This window comes from Cervus elaphus, chromosome 7 (genome assembly GCF_910594005.1).
Source record: "Cervus elaphus chromosome 7, mCerEla1.1, whole genome shotgun sequence".
Lineage (NCBI taxonomy): Eukaryota > Metazoa > Chordata > Mammalia > Artiodactyla > Cervidae > Cervus > Cervus elaphus.
Genome location: NC_057821.1, coordinates 38,285,963 through 38,309,073, shown reverse-complemented (window position 1 = coordinate 38,309,073; position 23,111 = coordinate 38,285,963). Strand labels below are relative to the sequence as shown.

Here is a 23,111-nt window from a genome sequence, read left to right as displayed (position 1 = left end):
CCTACCCTGGCCCAAATGTGCTACTTCTTAACTTCCACTGTCTCACGTCAGGACTAGAGCTTAGGTTTTGAGCAGCACAGGGCCACCCTGACTCTTTAAGGGACAAGGACATCATTTCACATTTCATTGTCCAAAGAGAAGCACCAGCATGGGAAGATCCCATGGCCAGCAGCCTTCCTGGGACCACCGTGAATTCCAATCTTAGCTCAACCACGAAGTCTGTGACTGTGGGGCAGTTAGCAACCATCTTCCTGACTCTCTTTCCTCATCTGTAAAAGGAAGTTAATCCTATCTGCACTTAGGGGGATGAAGATCAGAAATCCAACCAAAAACCAAAACCATCCAAGCGCCTGACATAAAGTATAGAGTGAGGACACCATGCTCAAATTTTAAGCAAGTAAGACCTTTAAGTTTGTACACATTTGTTAACACAGACACACAAAATGCACACACGTGCTTCAGAATGGCAAGATGCTACTGACACAATAAACAATGCTTTTCAGAAATATTTCCTTTATATAGAAACACAGTATTCATTTAGTAAGAAACTAACTTTTTACCCTCTTATTTGAACAAATCCTCTCCTCCCAAGGTTTTTGATTGAAAATACAACATGATAGCATGTTTTATTGTCATTTTTGTTATTTTCCGTAGCATTTAATGCCACATTTCCTTTTCCCACATAGAATATCACCCCGTAGAAGTTTCCCAAAGGAGACACAGCACATTCATGACAAAGACAGAAAAGAAAACCGTTTTTCAATTTCTGCTTTCAGGCAGGATGATTCAACTCAAATAATGTCAAATTTAATCAACGAAGAAACTGAAAAATGGAAACCAGCCCAAGTGAACACCATGGCCATGATCATGAACACTCCCAAGATGTGAGGGAAGAGAAGAGAAATGTCTGCCTCTTCTTCCCAAACTTCAATGTAATTTTATTTTTTAAAAAATTATAAAAAGGTATCCTCCTGCCTTCATAGTGTGAAATTTGGGTGTTTTCTCAGGACCACGTGTGGGCAAGTGGAAGGCATGTACTTGTGCAATGGGGAACAGTAACCCCTCTGAGACCTCTTTGTACCTGGACAGGAGACTTTCTGATTTTCAATCTTGGCTCATTGCAGAAGAAAGAAGGGTTACACCCCTTGGGGGGAGGGGGGTGTGGGGGGGACACAGCCACCTTCAGGGCACATGCCTGACTTCAAGTCCATACAGGTGTCCGTTCACGGTTGGTGATCTTGGCTCATCGAGTTTTCAGTATTCTGCAGACCTCCCTTCACACGGTCCCTCCCCGGAAGTCTTCTGAGTGTAGTTAATGTGTTTGAGAACAGTAATGTCACCAGTCAAAGGACTGGGGGCTTCCCAAGGCACAGCCATCTTGGGTGTATTCTGGAAGACAACTCATCTCAGCTTCCCCTTCTCACTTCAGGAGCAGACACTCAGGTTCCCAATATTCAGATTTCAGGGGCTGGAGATCATGCCAGAGAAACAAAAACCCAGATGCCCAGAATGCACTGTCTCTGCAAGTTCTGGCACTTTCTCCACATACCTCCATGCCACTCAAATGTCCTATGAAATATTAAATCAACTGGGCATGGCTGATTTAATGGTACAAAAAGGCTTACAAAAATACTCCCTGCACGTAAAAAACAAACAAGAAAAAAAAAATGCATGTAAACATCGCCTCTAAGTCACTGGAGAACTCTGGAGTCTTTGTCCAATGATTTGCAGTCTTAAGTGTTCAGCATTTTTTTTTTTTTTTGGTGGAGGTATCAATCCATTTTTTTCTTATTAACAGAGTTCAGAGTCTGAGGCCGCCTTTGATTATGAGCTTGTGGTTTGATTGGCAGGAACAGAATGATCAGGAGACTGATGATGTGTAAGTAAAAGTACATAGACCTAGGAAGAAACATACACACTGTATTTCAAATGAGGATATACAAGGGAAATGTCACATGAAGCAAGTACATCATCCTTTGGCACGGGCGGACCTGACCGCCCTCGTGCTTGCCTTGATCTACTCCATACAGTGGGTGAGTGGGCCAAGGATGGACCAAAACCTCAGAGCTGGGCAGAGCAAACCAACCAGCCCATCTGCAGACGGACACATGGTACTATCCCACTGATGTTCTAAGCAGATCAAGAGCATTAACCCCACAGCTAGAAACTCACCATATTAAAAGTATAAGGATGCATGAAATTCAAGCCCTACCCTATGTTCCCCAAACACAAAAGCAACTGACACTTTAGCCAATGTGCTCCACTAAGTGTCAAGGGTTCTTGTAGGCATTATGAGCCCCAAGAGTCCAGATTTCAAAAGCCTACCCCATGACTCAATAATTTTCATCCAAACTAGAACACATTTTGCTTTTGAGGTTTGTGGACTTACAGCCTAAGTGTGGTACTGGGCACAGTATAGATGTTCAGTAAATCTGTATACATCAATGAATGAAGTAATTAGGAACAGCTTTTATATGATTGCTATATATTCCTTTGGAAAAACTGAACTTAGAGTTTCTTCAATGCTTTTTGAAGAGCAGAAGAAAATAATGTTAAGGGGCATTTACATCTCATCCCCCAGCTTCTGTGATCATAAGGTCAGGTCTACAGAAGAGTCAAGAGCTCCAGCAGAAGCAAGCATACCTTTTCTTCTTTCAGTAAGTATGTACGTGTGTGTGTGTGCGCGCTGCTGCTCAGTCATCCTTGTGACCCCATGGACTGTAGCCCACCAGGCTCCTCTGTCCGTGGAGTTTTTCAGGCAAGAATACTGGAGTGGGTTGCCATTTCCTCCTCCAGGGATCTTCCCGACCCAGGAATCGAACCCACATCTCCTACATCACAGGGGATTCTTTACCACTGAGCCACCTAGGAAGCCCACCTAGAATGTAGGAAGGATTAAACTGGGATCTACAAAAAGATAAAGACTACACCCCTTCTTTTGGGAATGGAAAAGACCAGTACAGACAAAGCAGTAGCAATTTAGCCAGCAGAGGGGTGAACAGCCACAGGTGAGTGGTCATCTGATTTAGTATTTAAACCAGGACATTATTGAGCGTGAAAAACAGTTCAACAGGGAAGCACATTGGCTCTGCAAGTATAGACTGGGATTCTCATAGGCACATCCAAGGCGTAGGGAATTCCAGCTTCCAAAGCTGCTCTCCTAAAACAGACTGTTTTTGCCTTTTGCCTGAATCATTTACATGTGGTCAAATCTACCCTGGAGCAGTTATGTTAGATTACAATCAAATATTCTGGAAGTCAAGGGGTTAAAATTTTCTTTTCAACCTCCCAGGAAGGTTTAGTAACCTATTCTGACACTCCATACTTCTCTCCAGTGTTAAAGAACCCTTCATCTTTTTTTATTATGGAAGAACTCAGTTAACATTTATATAGTGTTCTAGCACTAAAGTAGGTGTCCAGATATACAGATGAATAGGACATAGTTCTACTCTCAAGGAGTTTGCTATCTACAAAAACTCCTACACAAATTCTAACATTCTTATACACTGAATTTAGTAAGTGTTATCTAGTTAAAGACAACTTAGGAGATTTTCCTTTTGAAAATGGTTTCAGAGAAGTGTTCTGCTCTAGACTAAATATTTCTGTCCTCCTCGAATACATACGCTGAAACCCTGACTTCCAATGTGATGGTATTGGAAGAAGTAGCCTTAGGGAGTGATTTGGTTTAGAAGAGGCCATGAGGGTGGGGTCCCCATGACAGTATTAGTGCATTTATTAGAAAATAACAGGAAATCAGAGTGTGAGCTGTCTCTCTGTCCTTCTCACTGTCCCTCAACCCATCTTTTTTGCTATCCCTGTCTCCATCAGTCTCTCTCTGCTATGTGAGGACACAGCAAGAAGGCAAACTTCTGCAAGCCTGAAAGAGCTCTCATTGGAAACCAAATCTGCTGGCACCTTGATCTTGACCTTCCCAACTTCTACCACTGCAAAGGAAAAAAAACAAAGTCTGCTGTTTAAGTCACCCAGCCTATAGTATTTAATCACAGAAGCCTGAACTAAGACAATTTCATTCTTTTTCTTCTTTTATTGGATTATAGTTGATTTACAATGTGTTAGTTTCAAATGTGTGAAGAAGTGATTCAGTTATACATATATTCATTTTTATTCTGTCCTTATATAGCTTGTCAGAGAATATTGCGTAGAGTTCCTTGTGCCACACAGCAGGTCCTTGTTGGTTACCTATCTTATATATAGTAGTGTGTGTACGTTAACCTCAAGCCCCTGATTTATCCTCCATACCCCCACATTTCCCCTCTGGTAACCAAAAGTGTGTTTTCAGTATCTGTAAGTCTGTTTCGACTTCATAATAAGTCCATGAGTTCATTTGTATCATTTTTTAAAAATCAAATTCCACATGTGGGTGATATGGTATTTGCCTTCGTCTGGCTTATTTCACTTAGTATGACAATCTCTAGGTCTATCCATGTCGCTGCAAATGGCATTATTCCATCCTTTTTATGGTTGAGTAATGTGCTTAGTCACTTGTCATGTCTGACTCTCTGCCACCCCGTGGACTATAGTCCACCAGGCTCCTCTGTCCATGGGGATTCTCCAGGCAAGAACACTAGAGTGGGCTGCCATGCCCTCCTCCAAGGAACCCACTGTATATATATATATATATATATATACCACATCTTCTTTATCCATTCATCTGTTGATGGACGTTTAGGTTGCTTCCGTGTCTTGGCTATTGTAAACAGTGCTGCAATACACATTAGGGTTCCTTCCTCTGCAATTTTTTGGAAGAGTTTCAGAAGGATTGGTGTTAACGCCTCTCTAAATGTTTGATAGAGTTTGCCTGTGAGGTCATCTGGTCCTGAACTTATATTTGTTGGAAGATTTTTAATCAGTTTCAACTTCAGCACCTGAAATTGAACAGGTCTGTTCTATTTCTTCCTGGTTCAGTCTTGGAGGGTTGTACCTTTCTAAGAATTTAGCCATTTCTTCTAGGTTGTCCATTTTATTGGCATATAGTTGTTTGTAGTAGTCTTTTAAAACTCTTTATATTTCTGTGGTGTCAGTTTAACTTCTTTTTCATTCCTCATTTTATTGATTTGAGTTCTCTCCCTTTTATCCTTGATGAGTCTGGTTAAATTTATCAATCTTGTTTACATTCTTAAAAAGCTTTTAGTTTGATTTTTTTTCCATTATTCATCTCTATTTCTGCTCTGATCTATTTCTTTCCTTCTACTAACTTTGGATTTCGTTTGTCGTCTTTCTTTCCTTTGCTTTAGGCCTGAGAATCATAGCTTCTCTTGCTTCACATGTCTGCCCTCTAGTGGCTGACATTGGTCCTGAGGTTTGTGCAGGTTTCCTTGTGGTTGGAACTGGTGCCCGCCCACCAGGAGCTGGGTCTTGTCATTCAGGTGGTCAGGATCTTGTCAGTTCAGTTCAGTTGTGTGTGACTCTTTGTGACCCCGTGGACGGCAGCACGCCAGGCTTCCATGTCCATCACCAACTCCCAGGGCTTGCTCAAACTCATGTCCATCAGGTCAGGTCAGGGATGCCATCCAACTCATCACTGGATGGCATCCTCTGGCATCCCCTTCTCCTCCTGCCTTCAATCTTTCCCAGCATCAGGGTCTTTCCCAATGAGTCAATTCTTCACATCAGGTGGCCAAAGTACTGGAGCTTCAGCTTCAACATGAGTCCTTCCAATGAAGATTCAGGACTGATTTCCTTTAGCATGGACTGGTTGGATATCCTTGCAATCTAAGGGACTCTCAAGAGTCTTCTCTTGCACCACAGTTTAAAAGTATCAGTTCTTTAGTGCTCAGCTTTCTTTATAGTCCAACTCTCACATCCATACATGACTGCTGGAAAAACCATAGCTTTGACTATGTGGATGTCTCTGGTTTTTAATATGATGTCTAAGTTGGTCATAGCTCTTCTTCCAAGGAGCGTGTGTCTTAATTTCATGGCTGCAGTCACCATCTGCAGTCATTTTGGAGCCAAAGACAATAAAGTCTGTCACTGTTTCCATTGTTTCCCCATCTATTTGCCATGAAGTGATGGAACCAGATACCGTGATCTTCGTTTTTTGAATGTTGAGTTTTAAGCCAACTTTTTCAGTCTCCTCTTTCACTTTCATCAACAGGCTCTTTAGTTCCTCCTCGCCTTCTGCCATAAGTGTGGTATCATCTGCATATCTGAGGTTATTGATATTTCTCCTGGAAATCTAGATTCCAGCTTGTGGTTCATCCAGCCTGGTATTTCACATGATGTCCCCCTGATATAAGTTAAATAAGCAGGGTGACAATATAAAGTCTTGACATGCTCCTTTCCCAGTTGGGAACCAGTCTGTTGTTCCATGTCTGGTTCTAACTGTTGCTTCTTGATTTGCATACAGGTTTCTCAGGAGGCAGGTAAGGTGCTCTGGCATTGGTCAGGATTGTGTCAAGGGGTGTCTTTACAGGTGGCTGAGACTTCCCTGGTGGCTCAGACGGCAAAGAATCTGCCTGCAGTTCAGGAGAATGGGGTTACATCCCTGGGTCATGAAGATCCCCTGGACAAGGGAATGGCCACCCACTCCAGTATTGTTGCCTGGAGAATCCCATGGACAGAGCAACTCTAACCTTGGCGGGCTACTGAGAAACTAACACAAGGACCAGGTGACCTCAGTGTGGCTGCGTTCCTGCGGATTGTTCTGTCTGAGGTGTTCCAGCACTGGAGCTGTAGGCTGTTGGTTAGAGCCGGGTCTGGATGCAAAAATGGCTGCCACCACTGTCCTTACCCCTCCCCCAATGGGCCACAGCCAACCCACAGGAGATCCTCCAGGACCCATAGGTCCAACCCCAGCTCCTAGGGAATTGACTACTCTGGGCTGGCTCCCAGTGTGTACAAAACCTTGTCTGTGCCCTCCAAGAGTGGACTCTGTCTCCCCCAGTCCTGTACTCAAGCCCCACTGACCTCCAAGGCCAGATGCTCTGGGGTCCCTCCTCTCAGGGCTGGACCTTCATGCTGGGGAGCATGATGTGGGAGATCTTGTGAGAGAACCGCTGTGATATCATTCTTTTCCAGTCTACGGGCTGCCCACCTGGTGGACATAGGATTTGACTGTGCTGTGAAAGCACCCCTCCTGCCGTCTCGTGTGGCTTCTTCTTTCTCTTTGAATATAAAATATCATTTGGGGTAGGCTCCAGTCTTCTTGGTCGATGGCTGTTCAGCACTTAGGTGTGAGTTTTGTGATTTCCTGAGAGGAAGTGAGCTCAATCCTTCTACTCTGCCACGTTTTTGGAAACACAAGTTCTTTCACGATACATTCAGATGTTCACTGGGTCTCACAACTACAAGGGAAAAAAGTAGACTACGAAATTTAAAGCAGGATTTTTAGTCACTACAGATTGAAAAGTGACAAGACAGAAAAACAAAGCCCGTCTGACACTTAAATGTCAATCAAGGAAGGGTACCGTGAGAAGTGGATTTGCATACGACTGCCAATCATCTCCAGTTACTGAAATTACCCACTAGAGAGGAACAGATCTGGCCAGACCCATCTCCATTAATTTCTTCTGCCAGATTCAGAGAGTCCCCTAAGAGTTTCTGAAAAAGAATTGTTTTAAAAACACTTTTGAGAGGCAATCTATAATAGCCATTGGCAACAGCCATGCAGCTGTTAAAATTCAAATTAATTAAAATTAGATTAAGTTGAAAACTGTTTCTCAGTCACACTAGACACATTTCAAAAGCTCAGTGGCCACATGTGCTGACGGCCAACCTACTGGATGGCATTTCCGTCACTGTAGAAGCTTCTCCTGGAGAGAGCTGACCTAGGTAGGGATTTAAATGGTATACATAAGCAGAGAGGAAAGCAACACACCACTTAGGCTGAATTACTTGAAACTGACGAAAGTGACACAAATGTCAATTTCACTCTAAACAGAGGTCTATGTGCCTTTTAAGTAAATTAGGTTGTTTTTAAAAAGAAATGGAAACCTCCTGAGAGTGATCTGGACTGATAATCATTTCTTTCCCTAAAGCTCCTGCCTAAATGCAGACTTTAGCATACTTAGTTGGTTAAATGCATGTGATCACAAACAAATCACCACTGGTGTGTGACTCCCAAGTGATAACATTCTTCCAAAAACTTTGCAAGTGTGACATCTGTTAAATCACTCACCCTCTCTGAGCCTCCATGGCCATAAATAATAAACAGGGACAGTGACACCTACCATTCTCTCTCCTCAGCTCACTGCTCGACCTTGGATTGGTTCTAGAGTCGCCCCACGCTCATGGCTTCTTCCTCTTACAGTGGAGCCTATCTGTGCTGCTCCCAGGGTTTGCAGCCCAACCCGCAGTGCTCCAGCCGCCCCCTCAGCACCCCCACACACTCTATACCTGGTGCAGCCTCCAGGAAAGAAAGCTCAATGCTGCTTTCTCTCAAGAGTCGGATTCCTGTTACGTGCACCATGTACATGGTACAAAATCTTTGTACCATTCATTCAAGGGTCTGATCTTAGTGTGTATTTATAAATCTGTCAATTATTTCCTATCACTTAGAAGTGATCAAGCTATCTCCTCCACGGAAGAAGGAATGAGCTCTATCTTTTGCTCACCATCCCAGTCCCAGCTTCTAGAGCGGTGCCTAGCATGCCATGCTGTGCAACCCTATGGCCTACAGCCTGCCAGGCTCTTCTGTCCATGGGGTCCTCCAGGCAAGAACACTGAAGTGAGTTGCCCTTCTCCAGAGCATCTTTCCGACCCAGGGATCGATTAAATGATATTGAGTTAAATACAGGCACTTCTGCTATAATATGACACACATATTCCTGGAAAAAAAATATTGCATCTAGCAACATCACGTGCTTAAAATACCAGGACTGGGGTGGGTATGTTTCGCCTCTCCAGTTCCTGTTTCTTTATCTGCATAGTGACTTAGATTTTCCAGACACTGGGGGAACCCTCAGCCATCTGATTTAGGAATGCAAATCAATCTGTCTCAACGCCTGTTAAAGAAAAAAAAAAACTGTTTAACGTAACTCCTTGTTTATTTCACGGTTCCACTTCTTTATAAAAGGTCATCTCCTCTCCGGCAGCTCTCTCCTCTTTCCTCTCTCCAAAGAAAAGGGGCAAAAGGACCGAGGGTTACAAGTTACAAGCAGACACCTCAAAACCTATGAGACTTTTTGTAACCAGATCACTAACAAAGACAATTAGCACCTAAGCCCCAAACTCCAGGAGGATAGCTCAGCTGGACTTAAAGGCTGCTTCAGAGAGTGTTAAAATGTACAAGATAATAAAGGGCAAATGCTGGTTGGAGGGCACTAGGAAAGGGAAAGGAAAATGGAGCTGTGAGCATGTTGGGCTGCTCGGAGGGAGGGGACATAGGCGGTAAAACCAAGATGGTGCAGGCTCGGGGGGGCAGGTACCTCTGGGAAGAGGGAGCCTCGTGCAGGCGGGACAGCTCATGGCTTCTACCTCTGTGGCAGCTGAACTGAGGGGTTTTTTTGGCTGAAGATTATAATTCTTTTTCCACTAATCTGGCATCCCTTGTCTAGAAAAAGCTGTATATAAACCAGTTCAACTTCCATGTTATCTGGACATAACTCCTATGACCTAACTGGAATTATAGAAACAGACTTCAACCTGAAAAGGAAAAAAAAAAATCCCACCTCTAGACTCTGATACCTATACTGAGCAGTGAGTATCTTTGATCATTTCTAACCAGTGTATCCAGTCTCTGATGTACAGTAAGGCATGTTTGCATGTCTATTTCCAAGCCACTTTTCTGACTGTAGCTATGGCCCAAACTTAATCTACAGAAGTCCCTGCAAATCAGTAAACAATACAAGTCAGTATTTACCGAGCACAGCCTACAGCGTCCGACACTGGGCTGGGTTCTTTGTACGTCTGCCTCATTCAATCCTGACAAAGGTGTTTTGAGATTAATTCTATTCTTACCTTCATTTTACAGTTGAGAAAACACAGGTAAAAGAGGTTAATAACTTGCCAGAGGTCACATAACCATTTCTCTGAGAGTAGAGAAATATGACTAATTCAACAGAGGAGTGAAACAATAAAAGTAATCAAGAAGAGGTTTGCGGTTCAGCTGGAGGGCTGGTGTTTGAATACACGGGGCTGACACCCGTTCCCTAAAGGCCTCGTCTGTGGGGTGAATCCAGCTCCTGCCTGCGTTCTGTCCCTCCTGGGGTGCCCCAAGGCCTCCAAAAGAGCCTAGCCCCTGGAAAAAAGAGGTAAGGGCAGTGAACTCACCCTCTGAGCTTGTAATCCAGACCCATCCCATAGGGATTCACTACCATAAGCATCCCTTACTTATATTAGGAATGGCTCAAGGGCCACTCTGCTCCATCTGCATTACTATTTGTTGGCATCCTTCCTCCTAAAGCCTTCTCTAAGACATTTTCCCATCAAGAACGTACACAGAAACTGTCAGTACTGGCTGATTCAGTTTACCAGCTCCTAAGTCAAACACAGAGGTTACCAGACGAGTTTTCTACAGAGCAGTTGAGAACGAGGGAAACTTACTTGTACAAGCTGATGGTGGGTTCCACGGCCAGCATAACGAAGGGGGCCACCGTGTAAGAGACAGCCAGCTGAGTGGCAGCCCAGGTGACTATGTCATAAGCAACCTTGAGGGCTTTTGAAGAAAGGAAGTAATGTCTGTACTTTTTCCTCACCTGCTCGCCAAGGAAGCCGTGGGGGGCGGGGTGCAAAAAATAAAAACTTTTATTCCATGCATGCAGGTAGTTCACCTCAGGATCACAGGAGATAAAAACTACCAAACCATCTGAGTTCTATTTTCAACCAAAAATACCATTAAAAAGTACACATCCATTCACTGTGGAAAAGTGTTTAAAGAACAACTAAGCAGAGTCATATTTTTTTTTAAACATCTCCCAGAGAAAAGCATTGTTGAAAAACCCTTTCAAGTCTCTTTTCTATTCATACATATTCATACTTACATTTCCAATGGCATCACTAGATGGTTAGCCTGTTTTTTTCACTTAGCAACATAGCATGAACTTTTTTCCATGTCAGTAAATACTAATCTGACACAATTTTAATTATGGGAAACTTTGTAAACAATTTTGTGATGTATATCCTTGTAGAAAAGTCTCTGCACTGTGTCTTACTTACTTCCTTTGAATAATGGTGATAATATAATAGTGTCATAATGACACTTTTTTTAATAAATGACACAATACCATTTATTGAGTGCTTACAGCATGCCAAGCCTGTGCAAATTCTTTATGGGTATCATCTCTGATTCTCCCAACAAATCTATCAGGTAAACATCATTATGCCCATTTTACAGACAAGGAAACAAAACTCTTTGAGATGAAAAATGCTGGGTGTCAAAGGATTTGTAGGTCTTTGGACACAGAGTTGTTTCCAGAAAGACACCCAATTTCCAGATGCCAGAACCAAAGACAGATTTGAAACAATGGCTGGTTTAAAGGCAGGTCAGCCCCAAAGCACGAAAGGCATCCCAGGGCTGCCTAGGAGGGTAAGGACTCTTCCTTGGCTCTAAGGTCCTCTAGACAGAGGCTGGAGGTCCATCCATGGGCAGTACTGAGAACCATGTAAGAGATTTCATTAAGTAACTTCCTAGGCCTGAGACACTTCATGACTGTTTGAGTTCATTCTCCCTTCAGGGGAGAAAAATGGAAACACTGTTCTGTCAACCCTCTCTCCATCACTTATCTGGCTCATTTGTGGAAGACGTTCCAAGGTCACCTGAGAGGCTTTACATACTGGGTTGGCCCAAAAGTTCATTGGGCTTTTGCAAAAGATGTTACAGAAAAACTTGAACAAATTTTTGGCCCAACCCAATAAATCAATGCTTTTATAGCAATTAAGATCAACTGAACGAAAGACAATTTTAAGAAATAATACTCTGAATGTATTAACAAAATTCTAGCCTTTGTCCTTCCATCTGTTTTTAGTTATATGACCTAAGTTGGTATATGAATGGGAAAAAAGAAAATGCTTGCTTTCACTGCACAAATATGTACAATATACACTTTTATTGTTCTTGTGTAATCACTAAGTCATGTCTGACTCTCTTGTGACCCCCATGGACTGTAGCCCAGCCAGGCTCCTCTGTCCATGGGATTTCCCAGGCAACAATACTGAACTGGGTTGCTATGAAACTTTAAACTGTGCTAATCAGAATAATCAATTACCTATGTTCACACAACAAACATTTATATAAATAAAACATTGGGTCAGCTAAAAAGTTTCATACAAATTTTTCTACAAGTGCTTAAGGAGAAACACGAGTGAACTTTTTGGCCAATCTAATAAAAATTCCATGGGTGAAGAACTCTTGTTCACTGCAGTAGCCCAGCACCTACTAACATATAAAAGGGCTCCTGAAATATTAATCGAACAGATGAATTCAACAATGAGTCAGTAGCTAAAAGAAATGGGAAAGAAATCCTACTCTAACCACTTTCTCCACTGAACAAACAGGAAGATGTGATGCGTTTATATGAGCTGTTTCCCGTTTATAATAGATGTTATGTCTCTATACTCAGCAGCAGACCAGGAATAGGGACCATATCCCTTCTGTTCTCCATTTTTTCCTCCAGTAACCATCACAGCACTTGGCATGTAGGAGGCACTCAATAAACATATTTTTAAAAAATAAAAGAATCAGTGAATAGCTTTATTAGGGCTCCTAAACCCACATCTAACATACCAGCTCAACAAATCTCATTGAAAGCTCTTGGCACCTGAATCAGTATCAGGTACTGAAGTGAAATAAAATTCAAAGCTCTGTATCTGACAGAATACACAGACTTGTCATTACTTTTGTACATGTTCACGTCATTTTTGAGGAGTCATGTTTGTTTTTTTTAATTCTGTCATTATTTTTGCTCTGCAGCCAGCAAATCATATGAACAGTCTAGGACAAACTGAAGGCTACTCCTAAAACCTAGAGAACTAAATTTATAAAATTCACAAAGGACTTTTCTCTAACCTCTCATGTTTAAGTTTGTGTAATCTTTAAGAGAACAGTTCCTGTGGCTGCAATTTTTACAGTTGCTCAGAGATCAAATTATTTTTAGGTGTAGGATTAGGGAGAGAGACATTATGTATAGTATAAGCAAAACGAAGTTTTATGGAATCTCCATGAATGAATAATGATGCTATGCATGCTAAGTCGCTTCAGTGGTGTCCGACTCTGTGTGACCCTATGGGCAACAGCCCACGGGATTCTCTAGGCAAGAATACTGGAGTGGGTTGCCATTTCCTTCTCTTCTATGAATAATGTTAGTCACCTGTAATTAGTAGCCTTTAATGATTAAAAATATTTTCATCTCTTAAGGTACTAAACATTGTTCCTAAGAGTCCTTTTGTTTTGCAAACACTCCCTGTAAGTAATATGAAAATAAAAGTTAACCATTTTATGACCATAAGTTCCTATATACTGAAATATTTCTCTAATAGGAAGACTTCTGTTGAATTCTCAAAACATCACTCCCACCATGGTCCCCAACCTGCTGCGACCTAAAAGACAACACACACACACAGGCATCTGATTACTAAGGAGAACACCCCATATCCGAAGGAAGCTTACCGTTCTGGCTGCTAGAGTGACAAGGATTCCAGTTAAGAAAGTGAAGTAGTACCCAGGGTAGACACCGTGCCATAATGCAGACAGGATGAAGGTCAGCACTGTGGGGTACCAGGGAACCCGCTCGTAGCACACACTGGAGACAGGAAAGTACAATGAGCCTCAGGTCAAACATGTCAGGAATTTTCACCGCCACCTGCATCTTGTTGGATCCAATCATGCAGAAATCACTTGATGATCCATTGACGGCATGCCTGCCTAACCCTCGTCAGGGACTTTCAGTGTAGTCCAAGCAGCCTTGAACTCTAGTTTTCTTAAACACTAAGAGTCATGTCTGACTCTCTTGTAACCCCAAGGACTATAGCCCGCCAAGCTCCTCTATCCATGGGATTTCCCAGGAAAGAATACTGGAGTGGGTTGCCATTTCCTTCTCTAGGGGATCTTCCAGACTGGAAAAGTGCCATTGGCTTTAAAAACATTTAGAACCAGATAAGGGTCCTCATTTAGTGGAAATAATTTACTTTCCACACTGGCCCCAATGCCACCTTAAACAACAACAACAAACAATACTGCAGCCTTCTCATCTCTCTTGGCCATGACTCCAGCACAAAATCAACACGTCCGTTACAGGACCTCTTCAGTTCTCAGTGTCCATCGGATTCCAATCCATGAATTTGCCTTCAAGAGTGAGAGCGTTATGAGAGTCCAGGAACTGCCAGGAAATACCCTGGGGAGCTCCAGCTTCTTGGTAGTTTATTAAAACAAAGTGACAGGGGACTTCCTCCCAAATCCAGTCTAGAGATTGACAGTGGTACCCTGGGGAGCAACTTCATGGCTTCCTAAATGAGACAGCGCAGATGAAAAATAAATCCCAACAGTCAAAAGTAACTGAGTTAAAACCAAAGGATCACGGCTTTCTCTTTATGGGAAGAGAGGGAATGCATTTGAGGAAAGAAACAAGGATGGAATTCCACGTGTGATATTTCTTCTTAAACGAGCAGTACTTTTCATGGATGTTTATTTCTTACTTCTCTGTATCTTCATGTATGAATGAAATATTCCATTTTCTAAAATGATTTTTTAAAAATATTTTTTTATATATGTTCACATAAAAAATGTTTATGGAGAACAAGCTCCTAGCGGAGACTATAGGATTCTCAATACATTGGGGTCATTCAATACACAGAAATAGAGGTTTATGCTAAAATGATTCACAAAATTAATAGCAGTACCTTAAGGGCAAATTTTCAAAACGTGCATGTTCAGATTAATTGCATGAGTTTACTCTGGTAGAACTGTTATACACTGTCTCTTCTTTGACCCCAATGTTTTAACAAGATGAAAAATGCTACTTATCAAAAACAGTAGAACTGACAGTTTAATATTTTTATACTCTCTCTGCATTCATGTATTAGGAATATTCATGAGCTAGCGTCTGTTGCTTCAAGGATAGCATGTCATTAGTTCCATAAGCAGTAATAGTTCTAATTTTGGAATGGGTGGAAAAACAAAAGGACAGAGAAATACCAAAAATACAAAGTTAAAAAGCATCAACATGTGGGGGGTACCATAAAGTTTTCAATGCTACAGATAAAATAAACAGCAGTCCTCTGTGACGCGATGCTGACACTGCCCCTCCTTGACATCTGAGCAATGGCCTCTCCTCTAGGTAAGCAGCCGCACATCACAGAGGTTAAGAGCCTGGCTCTGGAGATGTGCTGGACTCATGCTTATTACTCCTTAGCTGTGTGACTTTGGGCAAGTTACACAAGCTCTCTGTGCCTCACTTTCCTCATCAGTAAAACGGAGATAGTAAGTACCAACACTTCATGGGATTGCTATGAGGATTAAATGAGTACCTGGTACACAGGAATGGCATTAGCAAGTATTTGGTACAGTGAAATAAATATACTACATTGTGACCTTCTCAAATTATTCCTACTTTTTCGTTGACACAGCATAGATGTTAATACCAAACAAAAGTGCCAGCTGACATGACCCGGCAGACTACGGCTGTTCATCTAATGCTGCCCATCTAAACATATCCCAGTGCCATGAGTAACAAGGTCATTTTTGTTTTCCTTACCGCTTTAGCCAAGTAGCTGTCTGAATATTCCAGTTCTCTACGTACATTTTGAAACTTGTGGCAGTCTAGAAAGGAGAAAATAACACCTATCATTAGCTTTAAATATCCCCAGAAACGGAAAGTCCTCCCCAGAATTTCCCTGGCGGCAGGCTAGAGGTGCTATTTCCACGGTGATTGACTCAGTGTACACAGTCAGACTTTATGGGCTTCACAAGATTTCCTTTGCAACTAAAACTTGGCTCTCAGAGTCTCAATTTCTCTCAAAATCTATTTTCAAATTTTAGGATGACCGAAAGAATGTTTTGTGGGTTTTCCTTCCATTCCGGTTAAACACAAAACCCAAGTCATCTGAATTTTAAAACCAAACTCTCTAAAATGGGATTTGCCACAGGAAAAGCTTCATCCTGTGAATTTAGGGCCCTTCCGGAGACACCTTGAATTCAATTGTCATCGTTTCACTCTGGGGCCAGCTGTAAACTAGGTCAGTCTGGTGCAGTTATTCTGCAAGGAGCTACACAGGTTCAAATGCTTCCAATTGTATCTAGAATAGTAAGGAGATTTCACGCATGAAGGAGTCACAATACAGAAAAGGAAACAAGAAAATATCACCCCGCCGGCATGACGCAGGTAGGTCAACCATGCAGAAAGATTCCGAAATAAGTCATAAATTGGGTTTCCTAATTCCAAAAAAAAAAATAATAATAATAAAGGCTGGGTGTAGAAAGCAGATAGCAAACATTTAAGAACTAGAATTCCTAATGAAGTTGGAAAATGTAGATGTCACTGTTTTCTGTTTCAACCATAAGAAAATTTTAGGCCACACATTGGCCTAACGTAATATGTTTAGAAGGAATGGAGGAAGAGGGAGAATGCATCAAGGATGGACAGACAGATTTGTCTACTACGAGCTTTTAGTTTCAAAACCCTAAGGCAGGGGTCTCCAACCTCCAGGATCTAATGCCGGATGATCTGAGGTGGAGCTGATGTAATAACAATAGATATGAGGCACACAATAGACGTAATGAGCTTGAATCACCCTAAAACCATTCCCTGCCCCTGGTCCAGGAAAAAAGTGTCTTCCACGAAACTGGTCCCTGGTGAGGTCTGCTGCCCTAAGGAGTTTTATTTATCCATTTAGCCATCTTCCATGGCTAATAAAATGCTATCCACACAGATCTAAAAGTGCCTAAATTCAATCAGACTTCCTTGGTGGTCCTACTTAGCTCCTGGCTGTATATCAGCTTCACCGGAAATACAAACTTTCTCCTCCTGGTGTTCTATCATAATAAATACATGACTCAGTATCCCCCAGAACACACACGCACAGTGAGAGGGCTCTGTCCTCAGGGCCGCAGTGGAGGGGTTGGTGGGCAGCCGGAGGTCCAGGGGACCCACCCTGAAGGCCCATTTACCCTCAGCACGCCAAAGCAGCCAGCCGGGGTCCGAGAGTTTTGAGGGTGACGAGAATTTTAGTGGGAAAGGGGAGGAAAGTCATAACACGTTGCTCTCTGACATCATCTATATAGAAAAACAAAAGAGAGAGGTTGTTCTGGAGGCTGGATCGTGTCCATTCAAATGAAGAGAAGCCCCAGGTATCAAGAAGGTGGAGGCTGTCCCCCAGGCCTCCCTGTGGCCTTGTTCCCACCGAATGTGGCTGGCAAGGGGTCAGTCTCCACCTCCGGGGTTTCCTGCCCCACACGGACATCCTCTGTCTGCCTAGACTCTCCAGTGGCACAGCCAACAGCAACCAGGGGTCTCTTGGCTGGAGAACCAGCACTTCTGTGTGTTGAGAATCATGCCCTCCGGCTGCAAGGAGGAAAACAGCCAGAGGCTTGGCATTCCCTTCAGCGCTGAGGAATGACAACGCTGAGCATATCAAGAAGGATGGGGCCCCACAGAGATCACCTCTAGAGATGGAAATGATAATACCGAGAACAGTGGTCCAAGAACAAAGCCAGCGAAAGAGAAAACACCACTCTAATTCTAGAGGCCTAAAAGCTGTGCACTGTTGCAATTCTTAAAAGCAGATGCATTATAAATGTTTCCAAAGGAGCCACAGAGAACACTGTCAATACAATGCTAGTCTGTATCTTTGAGGAAAGGAAAATGTCACCAAGAGAAAATGACATGAAAATGTACTTTCTAGTTGATACAACAAAAAGATTTTCCTGGCTCTTTGGCAGGCTTTCCATGTGTCATTATTACTAGAACCATTAATAATGCCAAGAAAGTAGGTACCTTAAAAAAAATATATATATATACATAAGGAAAAGAGTTCTGAGATACAGAATGTTTCAGAGACTGCTGGAGCCAGCATTCCCTGATTGTGGCTTTTTCCTGGACACTAACGAGGACCTCCCATGTATATCACACTCACAGCACACCGTTTGCTGTATTCACAATGGCAGCGTCATTCAAAAGCATGGTACACTCACCTCAATTTTCCAGATGTTTAGGTTAGAAAGCAGATCCCAAGAGAAATTTCCATTCTTATCCACTCCGCTGAACCCAAAGCCAGCTGCATTATTCACTGCATCAGCTATGGTTTTTAAAACAACACATTAGGATGTGGGACAAAAGTCACATTGCTGCTTTCAAAGATAACTAAATGTCTGTCTAGCTTTAAGAGGAAGAGAGATGGCTGCAGTTTCCTTGAGTAAGAAACCAAAATAAATTTACAGGATCTCCTGGTACTACTAAAAGTCAGAGTTTTGGCTCTTGGGTGACGTCAACTTTTACTCATTCATTTCTATTCATTCCCTAGCATTTCGTGAGCACCTGCTAAGTAAGAAGGAAGATGCTCACAGAATGTGCAGAATGAGAAAAAGAGAGATGAAGAAACAAAACAAAGAAATAGCAAGATTTAGAGGCCAACTAGATATAAGGGGGGAAAGGGAAAAAGGTGGAATTATTTACATATAAGCTCAGAAGAGAGGGAACTCCAAGAGCTGTCATTAAAGATGGCAGGAGACAGGCTATCAATAGCATCACATCTGGAAGAGAATCAGCTCTGAAAGAGAAACTGAAGCTCATTCTGGACATGTTAAGCATGACACGTCAGTAGGGATATCAGTTGGGATGGCCAAGATACAGTTAGAACAATTTAGAACTTACGACAAAGAATAGTACCAGAGCTGTGAATTTGGAGGCAGCTGCCATAAAGGCCACATGCATACATGCTAAGTCACTTCAGTCATGTATGACTCTTTGCGACCCCATGGACTGTAGCCCGCCAGGCTCCTCTGTCCGTGGGATCCTCCAGGCAAGAATACTGGAGTGGGTTGCCATGCCCTTCTCCAGGGGATCTTCCTGACCCAGGGATCAAACCCACATCTCTCATGTCTTCTGCATGGGTAGGCGGGTTCTTTACCACGAGCTCCACCTGGGAAGCCCGCCAAAGAGGCCACACGTGGATGCAATGACCAAAGCCACCCTACCCACAAAGTCAGTCTAAAAGCTCCTGTGTCCACCTTTACTTCACTTCACTGAACTCTGTGAAACCATCCCCCTGCTGTATTTCATTTCTAATCAGTTCCTTAATGATATTTTTCACACTCAAAGAGAGACCTGATGAAATCAACACACTTGTATTATGATGGCCAAGATATCTTCTTTCAAGTTTACTCTGTTAGAATATTTCCTTAAAAATAATCAAATGAGCTTTTTAACAGATTAAAAGGAAAAATATGGTCATATTAACAGATACAGAGATGACATTCCATAGAATTCATCTTTTCCTAATGAAAAACAACATCCCCTCATCAAAACCCCTAAAGCTTTGCAGAGAAGAGAGCTTGTTTAACTTAATAAAGCAATCTACAGAGAACAAGTAAAAAAGCAGCAAATGTACTTACTTGATGCCTGCTTCCAACTTTTGACAGTTATGAATAAAGCTGCTATAAACATAAAAAATCAAACTAATGAAGTTGTAGAGCCTGAGATCTGGGGGAGATGTCAGAGAAACCCTTCCCATAGTTTTGGTCATTCCGTTTCTAGGGGAGTTCAAGTCCAACTCACGTTGGACTTCTGAAGGGCCAGTGGGAAGAAAAACAACCCCCTCGAAGTTGGCCTGCTTTCCCTTTGGCATTGTTGATGACTTAAAACTGCTTATCTTACGCTTAGCTTTACTGTAAAATATCTGGTTTCTTTCAGAGAAGGGAGGAAAGAAAGGAGTCCTGAAATCTCTTCCTCCCATGCCGACTGGAGGGAAATTCGGTGGAAAAGGAGGACACAGCCAGGGTGCAGCAGCTAAGAGACCATGAATTTACACTGTGTGGGCACGGACAGCGAAGCACAGAATTAAACAAAACCAGGGGAGGACGCGCTCCCGAGGGCTGGGCTGACGGTGCTGGGACCAGCACAGCAATCCAGGCATGCCCTGTCCAGGCTCCAGCCTCAGATCTAACACACACAGAAGAATAACAACTTTTTTTTTTTTGGTCCTTAAATATTTCCCCAGGATTCTGAAAAGCATTCCACAGACATTTCTCATTTAATGCTCACAATGGTGTGAAGATGGTGACTCACACTACCATCGTCGTGGGAATGGTGATCTCTTGGGTTCCTTTCTCCACTTGGGAGCGGGGTTAATTCACAGCCTTGGGAGAGCTGTCTAACTTCTAGGAAACTGTTCTCTTGAGTGGATGTCATAACATTGTACCACATTGTACCTATTTTACCATTGTACCACGCTGTACCTATTTTAAAGGGATGTTGAAAGGGTTAAACCAAATTGAATATATGTAGAGTGCATAATACAGGGCCTGGCCCAAGTCAACATTTAAGAATGGTTAGCTGCCACCATCATCATCATTATTATTACTGCCACCCCCATCTTGTTAGTAAGGCGGCTAAAGCTGAGTGACGTTAACATTAAGATCATTCAGTCCCGCCAGGCGTGCAGGACTTCCCTGGTGGGCCAGTGGTTAAGACTTCGCCTTCCAATGCAGGTTCGATTCCCTAGGTGGGGAGCCAAGATCCCACATGCCTTCGGGTCAAAAAACCAAAACATAAATCCGATGCAATACTGTAACAAATGCAATAAAAACTATAAAAACGGTCCACATCAAAAAAAAAAAGAAAAAGAAAAGATCACTCAGGTGGCAAAATTCTGATTCCACCAGGCTGATGTTGGCTAGGAGCCATCTGAAAGATAAATGTAAGAACCAGAAGAGGTGACTCTCAGAACTGCCGCATTTAGATGTGGTTGGAATTCCCTGCTCCCCTTAGTGCATCCTGCCACCTTTTATCCAAGACTGTTCTTGCCTTAGAGCAGTTAGAATGTCTAAGTTCACCAACCCAAAACTGGCTTCACTTGCATTCTACACGGCCCTAACATGTAACGGAAGATAAATTCGCTGGACACCCCTATTTGGGCATCTTTGATCTTTAGAACACAGCCTGGGCTATAATTGAGCCTCACTAATTAGTACTCATTAGTAAGAGAAAAAACACTAGCCTCAAATCCTAAGTCCAAAGAAAATAGCTCTATTCTTTCGATAGAAATGGTAACTACATCTAGACGTACACAGTGCAAGTCGGCTGAGATTCATCAAGAGGCCAGCTTTAAGGATAAAATTTATAATTGTGTATAATTAGTACATCAATTATATGGAAATGGTGTTTGAAGGAGCTGGATAAAACAATTATTCGGTTAAGCAGTTTAAATATTCCCTGTTACACTATTCATTGCATCTTTACTCATAAATAATACAAAGGTTAATTTCAGACCAGCCCATGCAATCTAAACTATTACAAACTTCAAATTGAGGCCATGCAAATTAAGGAAGCGTTTCTACTGAAGCTACCAAAAACAATGAAGAAAGGGTGGTGGGGAAGAAAAGACAAAGAGGTAAGTCCACAGCGAAAGCAAGCCGTGGGAAGGGTTATTTCTCTTCTCTAAATATCTGGGGTCACTCCACAAAGGACAGAGTGAGGCTGGACACCCCTGTGCCCTGTAACCGCCTCCCCACCCAGATTCCCGCCAGCACAACCCACCTCGTGTTAGACTTGCCCTACGAGGCCATGGAATGGCCTTTCTTTCCTCCTTAAATCAGGAGCTGATTTAGTCCAGAAGCCAGCCCATAAGCCCTGGGGTACAGAATATGGGAGCAGGAATGGGAGGAAGAAGCGGGAAAGAAAGGGAAGAAAAGCGAAGAAGCAGAAGTTAGGACAGAAGTGAGAGATTCTATCACACACCCTCTCCAAGTTGGAGCAAAGCGAAAAGTCTACTTCACATAGAAAAACACGCCCAGTGTTCCCAGGAGAGCTCCATCCATAGGAGGCATAATGCCTACCTACTACGGAAATGACTCTTCAGTAATAAAGCATCTGCAGGAAAGGCAATCAGATACAAGGAGACTCTGGGGGCCTTGCCCAAGGACCAGTCCATACACATCGTCTCCTCTGTCATCCTGTCACAGCTCTGGGGGTGTATTGCCTGGTGGGTATACGTGTCTGTGGCCCCACCGAGTGCAATGACCTTGAGGGCTGAGATGTCCTTCCTTTGAGTTCCTCATAGCACAGAGTCCAGTACTCAACAAAAACTCCTTGCATTCAACTGAATGGGACCGGGAACAAACTTTCCCACACAGCAAATTTTGGAAAAGCTCTTACGTCTCTCTCTGGTCAAGTGTGACATATATCCTGCACTGGACTGCACTTGTCTCTGAACACTGTGACCTTTAAAAAATCATCTGGACCAGGAGCAGGGAGGAAAGAGGAATGGGGGGTTACTGCTTTGTTGAAAGGACAGAGCTTCTGTTTCAGGTGATGGAGAAAGTTCTGGAGACGGATGGTGGTGATGATTGCATTATTGTGAGCAAACTTAATGCCATTAAGTTACACACTATAGGTGGTTAAAATGGCAAATTTTACATTATGTATATTTTACCACAATAAAAAATGATAAATGAATAAATCAATAGTTACAAACTTGATTCAGGTGATAAAAACTTAACAGTATGAAATGAGAGAATTCAGTGAAGGGCTGCACCCTTATGCAATATGGTCTAACTACTTACTACGGATGGAGTTTGATAATCTACTTGACCTCATAAACCAAGTCACTGCTCCTGACATCAGGCCCCACGTCACTTGCAGCTAAGGTGTTAAACTTCCCTTCCTGAAAGTCTTTCGAATGTAAAATAGATATTCCCTATGGTTACCATGCTTTATCAAAATACTTTACCATTCTTGGTATGTAAATAGAAGGTTTATTGCTCACCTTAGCAAAGGTTTAAACTTTTCTGGTGTAAAACTCTTTAAAAGGAAAGATATAAACGCTTAATATTGACTAAAGTTACCTCACAGGGGAAAAAGAAGAGTGTGATAATACCCAATTAAGTGGAACTTTCTACCTTAAAAAAAAAATCACTTGAAATCAGCTTCTTTCTAAGGCATAAAGCTTAACCAACCATTTCTTAAAAAGTTCAACCCAAATGACCACACTTATGGGTAAAA

The 23,111-nt window shown here is 42.5% G+C and overlaps 1 protein-coding gene across 4 annotated transcripts in view; it reads right to left on the bottom strand.

Annotated features, from left to right (window-relative positions):
* Positions 1-382: 382 nt before the first annotated feature.
* MBOAT1 (membrane bound O-acyltransferase domain containing 1) overlaps positions 383-23,111 on the bottom strand; it is a 107,859-nt gene continuing 85,130 nt past the window's right edge. The window contains exons 9-13 of one of the 4 annotated variants that reach the window (XM_043908425.1): positions 18,086-18,189; positions 15,651-15,715; positions 13,568-13,700; positions 10,507-10,658; positions 383-1,899 (exon numbers count right to left, since the gene is read on the bottom strand). In XM_043908425.1, the coding sequence (XP_043764360.1) occupies positions 1,773-1,899; positions 10,507-10,658; positions 13,568-13,700; positions 15,651-15,715; positions 18,086-18,189 (581 nt within the window). In that variant the 3' untranslated portion in view covers positions 383-1,772. The remainder of the gene's footprint in view (positions 1,900-10,506; positions 10,659-13,567; positions 13,701-15,650; positions 15,716-18,085; positions 18,190-23,111) is intronic. The other 3 variants (XR_006342106.1, XM_043908426.1, XM_043908427.1) reach the window with 3 other exon arrangements.